This window comes from Sphaeroforma arctica, assembly GCF_001186125.1.
Source record: "Sphaeroforma arctica JP610 unplaced genomic scaffold supercont1.56, whole genome shotgun sequence".
In the NCBI taxonomy this organism is placed as follows: domain Eukaryota; class Ichthyosporea; order Ichthyophonida; genus Sphaeroforma; species Sphaeroforma arctica.
Genome location: NW_014040502.1, coordinates 15,122 through 19,975, shown reverse-complemented (window position 1 = coordinate 19,975; position 4,854 = coordinate 15,122). Strand labels below are relative to the sequence as shown.

General features: G+C 43.4%; 1 protein-coding gene across 1 annotated transcript in view; it reads right to left on the bottom strand.

The window, feature by feature from the left end:
- Positions 1 to 502: 502 nt before the first annotated feature.
- SARC_01421 (hypothetical protein) overlaps positions 503 to 4,854 on the bottom strand; it is a gene marked incomplete at its 3' end in the record, with an annotated part of 5,573 nt that continues 1,221 nt past the window's right edge. The window contains exons 2-6 of the mRNA XM_014304842.1: positions 3,535 to 3,802; positions 3,031 to 3,320; positions 2,142 to 2,581; positions 1,299 to 1,532; positions 503 to 661 (exon numbers count right to left, since the gene is read on the bottom strand). Of these exons, the coding sequence (XP_014160317.1) occupies positions 503 to 661; positions 1,299 to 1,532; positions 2,142 to 2,581; positions 3,031 to 3,320; positions 3,535 to 3,802 (1,391 nt within the window). The remainder of the gene's footprint in view (positions 662 to 1,298; positions 1,533 to 2,141; positions 2,582 to 3,030; positions 3,321 to 3,534; positions 3,803 to 4,854) is intronic.

Genomic DNA, 4,854 nt, shown 5'->3' with positions numbered 1-4,854 from the left:
AACAATAACTAACTATACAGAATATATATATATATATATATATATATATATACACACACATATATATATATATGTATATTTATATTTACACGATTCCGCACATCTGGGTAGATTTGTATGGACATGGAAGCACACTTACAAACATACACTTTGGATATACTGGGGATGCACGGTCATAGGTATCCGGTACGTGGCAAGCACCCGTGCTTAAAAATCTTTTATATGGAGTATACATACATACATACATACATACAAAAATACATACGTACATATATATACATACATACATCCATATATATATACACATACATATATATATACACATACATACATTTATACAAAAATACATACGTACATACATATATATATATATACATACACACAACATACATACAAAAATACATACGTACATACATACATATATATACATCTAACATACATACATACAAAAATACATACGTACATACATAGATATATATATATCCGTATAAGTATAGCAAAGTTACCTGCTGGAGGTGGGTGGCTTGCGGCGGTGCTGGTGATGTACGGGCATAGGTGGCAAATGAGTGGCCTGTGCCTGTGCCTGTGTGGTGTGTGCCTGTACATGGGCCAGTGACTGTGCGGTTTGGCTGGTGAACGAGTAGTTGAACTGCGGCTCAGGCTGTGGAGGAGGAGGGGAGGTTGGTTGCATGAGAGCCTCGATTTGTGTATGCATATGCGCACATATACGTACACACATATATGTAAAGATAGGTATATATATATATATAATACACATATATGCAACCATATATACGTAGCAAACACAAACATGGGTCGACCTGTAGAGTAGGGTACTGAACAGCAGAGCCAGAGTCAAAGGCATGTTATCGGGCCAGTGCTACTATCACGACTTAATTGGCGAGGCGAATACGTTTCTATCCCCGTACGTACTTCATACTTTGTTCTCAGCATGACTTGGGGTGGCAATGTTCGTTTAGGGATTACACACACGTTAACGTATTGGCAACATGGCCTACTGCCAACGTAGGTGGATGCTATCCTGTCTGGCACACACATGGACATATACTCGCGCACCTAAAGTAATACACAAACACACACATGACATACACGTACACAAAGTAATACATACACACACACATGACATACACGCACCCAAAGTAAAACATACACACACACATTGACATACACGCACCTAAAGTAATACATACACACACACATACATACACGTATACAAAGTAATACAAACACACACACAAAGAGACATCCCATACACAGAACTCAATTGGCCGACATACCGCTTGGGCAGGTGACGGGGGCGCGGCTTGGGCGTACCCGTAGTTACCATCATCTCCGTACACACCCGTGACACTTTCGTCCTGCCCATAGGCAGCCGTCACCCCATCCTTCTGCCCGTATAGAGCGGTGACGGCATCACTGCCGTAAGGGGCGGTGACGTCATCACTGCCGTCGGGGGCGGTGGCGTCATCGGCGTCTACCTGCATGTCGCCGTAGACAGCCGTTACAGACTCCTGAGTGAGGTAGAGGTGAAGGCGGGGGTTGGTATGTATATGTGTAAGAGGCATGACGGATTGTATGTGTAATAGGCATTGAGGGACCAGAGGACAGGTGTGAATCCATAGAGAACGTTCAAACGGATTGAAAGGGTCGGGCACCCCGTACACATGTGCAATACGGGTGAAGCCCCGGTCTAGTCTTCGGTCTTGCACAGGGGAGATCATAGCCACCAGATTAATTAACTACTAGCACTGGCATGCTAGAGGCATCACGAAGAAAAACATCCGGAGGTATACATGCCTGCTATGTACATAGGTGTACACAACCACAGGTACACATGCATATCATGCACACATGTATACACAACCACATATAAACATTCATATCATGCACACATGTATATACAACCACATATATACATTCATATCATGCACACATGTGTACACAACCACATATAAACATTCATATCATGCACACATGTGTACGAAACCACATATAAACATTCATATCATGCACACATTTGTACACAACCACATGGCTGTACACAGTGCATGCATTCGTAAGCACAAATCACATCCCTACACAGCTATATACAAACACCCCCCCTACTATACCCACCGTACCTCTCCATAAGCCCCCGTCACAGAGTCATCCCCCTCATCCACCACAGGCCGTGTCGGCGCATATGGATCCGCCTCACTCTCTGCGCCCTGAGTGTTCACATGTGCTTGTGCATCTACACCTGTGTTTACTGGTAACTGCGTCTCCAGACTAGACGCTGACCCCTGGAAGTACTTCATGCGCGACGGGTGCATACTCGGCCCGACCGGTCCCGCCTCTGTTTTGGGGCCATTTTCTGCCCCAATACTCTGCGCGGGGTTGGGGTTGGGCCCACCTACGCTGGGTCTACCTACAGTGGGTGTGGGGAGTGATGGGGTGTAGTCTTTCCCGACGTCAGCGAAGATGTCTTCGTCGTCCTCCTCCGCAGACTTGACCGCAGCGGTGTGTGCGGTGGCTTTCTCGTTGGGGGGGTGCTTGCTGCCTCGCTCACGCCCGTGTTTATCTTGGGGGGGGGGGGGGTGTGTCAATGGGCAGAGTAAATGGTTAGACAAAGATAGCCAACGTACACGGTTGTGGACAAGTGGCGTATTGGCTGGTATCTATTCGGTGCGTGTGGTTGCTGCTCTCTTTACTATGGTGTAGGTGTGGTGTTAAGGTGCCAGGTAGTGTTTTAGAAGGTAGAGCTTTCAAGACTTCGGGATGGCACGGTATGCTAGCACAACTCGCACATTTCATGCAATATTCGCTCTAGCACACACCCATCTTAGCTGTTATTGAGCGCGAAGAGTATGTGTACATCATACATACATACATACACACACACACGCACACACAGAAACAGAAACAGAAACAGAAACAGAAACATATGTATATTCATTAAATATCAAATATACACTTGCCGCAGCGTGACACTCACTCACAGCACCCCCCCCCCTGCACCCATCCACCCACCTTTACTCTTCTTCTGCTTGCCCTCCTTGGTAGACAGTGACCGTGCACCCTGCCTCACGGCCAGGAAGATACTCGCCAACTTCTCAATCACCAGGTCATTCGTAGTGGTCTGTGTGATCTTCTGCTTCCCCTTCATCTCCTCAGCCGATCTCAGCAGGGTGGTGGGGATGTCATTCTCCATGCCCCCGTACACTGAGGTCAACGTAAACTTGTACGCCATTCGGCCGGGCCGAAAGCTCTCGTTCTTTCGGTACCGGCTCGTGGTGTCGAATGCAGTGCGCATGAGATTTCTAGAGAATGGACGGGTGAGATATTAGAGGGTTAGGACTTGATATGTATGTCTACAGAAACACACCCCCGCACACACACACGTAGAGTACGGCACACCCATAAACACACGAATATATATATATATATACATTTATAATTACACCCACATACTCACACCCACCATACACCCACAAACACACGAATATATATATACAGCTACACACACATACTTACCTGGCCATGGCGCTTTTAACCTGCACAGCCTCGGCATCCACGCCTTTCGTCTCGGCGGCCCTGTCACCTCCATCCTCGCCCTTACCTTCATCCTCCTGCGTTATATCAGACTTCACCTTCTGCAATAGCGCGTAATCCAGACCCCTCACCAAATGCGTGTGCTCCACATCACCTCCCAAGTATCGGGTGCGTTCAATCTCAGCGTTACGCAGCTCAGCGCTGGTGGCCGACTGGCCGTCGGCACCAAACATGTTGTAGTTGCTGTGCTCTGGGGGTGTGGAAAATGTACGCGTTTGTTTACTTTTCACTGTGCGTGTGTAAGAGACGAGTTTATTGTGGTTGCCTAGGGCGCAGTGTATGGGCGATGGGCGTGTGCGGCTACTTTAACTGTGTGAGTGTTGAACCTACTGTAGCTGCTTTGACCCATGTTCCTAAGAGATGAGTATATTGCCGATGCTTTCTGCGTGTATGAGGAATATCAGATAGGTCGGTTACAGCAGCGAGATTATTAGTGGATTAAATACAAAGAAGTATCGCGATGCGAGAATGCTGGTAAATGCAGATCAAGGTACACTGAAGGACGTGAAGATGGAGCGGACATACAGACGAATTCAATCTTGCACATATACATACAAATGTATTGTACAAGCACACGTACAATATATATATATATATATATATAATCGAACTCTTACTCCTACATATGTATATACCCAGATTAAATGAGCATACATACATACATACATGTTCGTGAATTTACAGTTAATCGAAAGATACATTAGTACTTACAGAAAAGTGTGAATATCAGTATATATGTAAAGGTACGTAGACACATATATGTAACTACATTTAAAAATAAACAATTGAATGTCCCTACATATTCACAAATACATATACATATACATATATATATGCATATCAACACACACACACGCACACACACATATATAAATATATAAATATATAGGTATACATATTTATATACTAACACAATTATATAAAGTTGAATATATATGTAGATAGGTATATATTTATAAATATATACATACATACAGACATAGACATAGACACAAATACAGATATATATACATATATATATATATATACTATACTTACATTCATATAGACATATATATATGTATATATATATACAGACATAGGCACAGATACAAATACAGATATTAAATATATATATACATATATATATATATATATATATATGTATATACATATATATAAACATACTTATATGCATATATACATACATACATATTCGTATACATATACATACATACATGCACACATACATATAGATATATG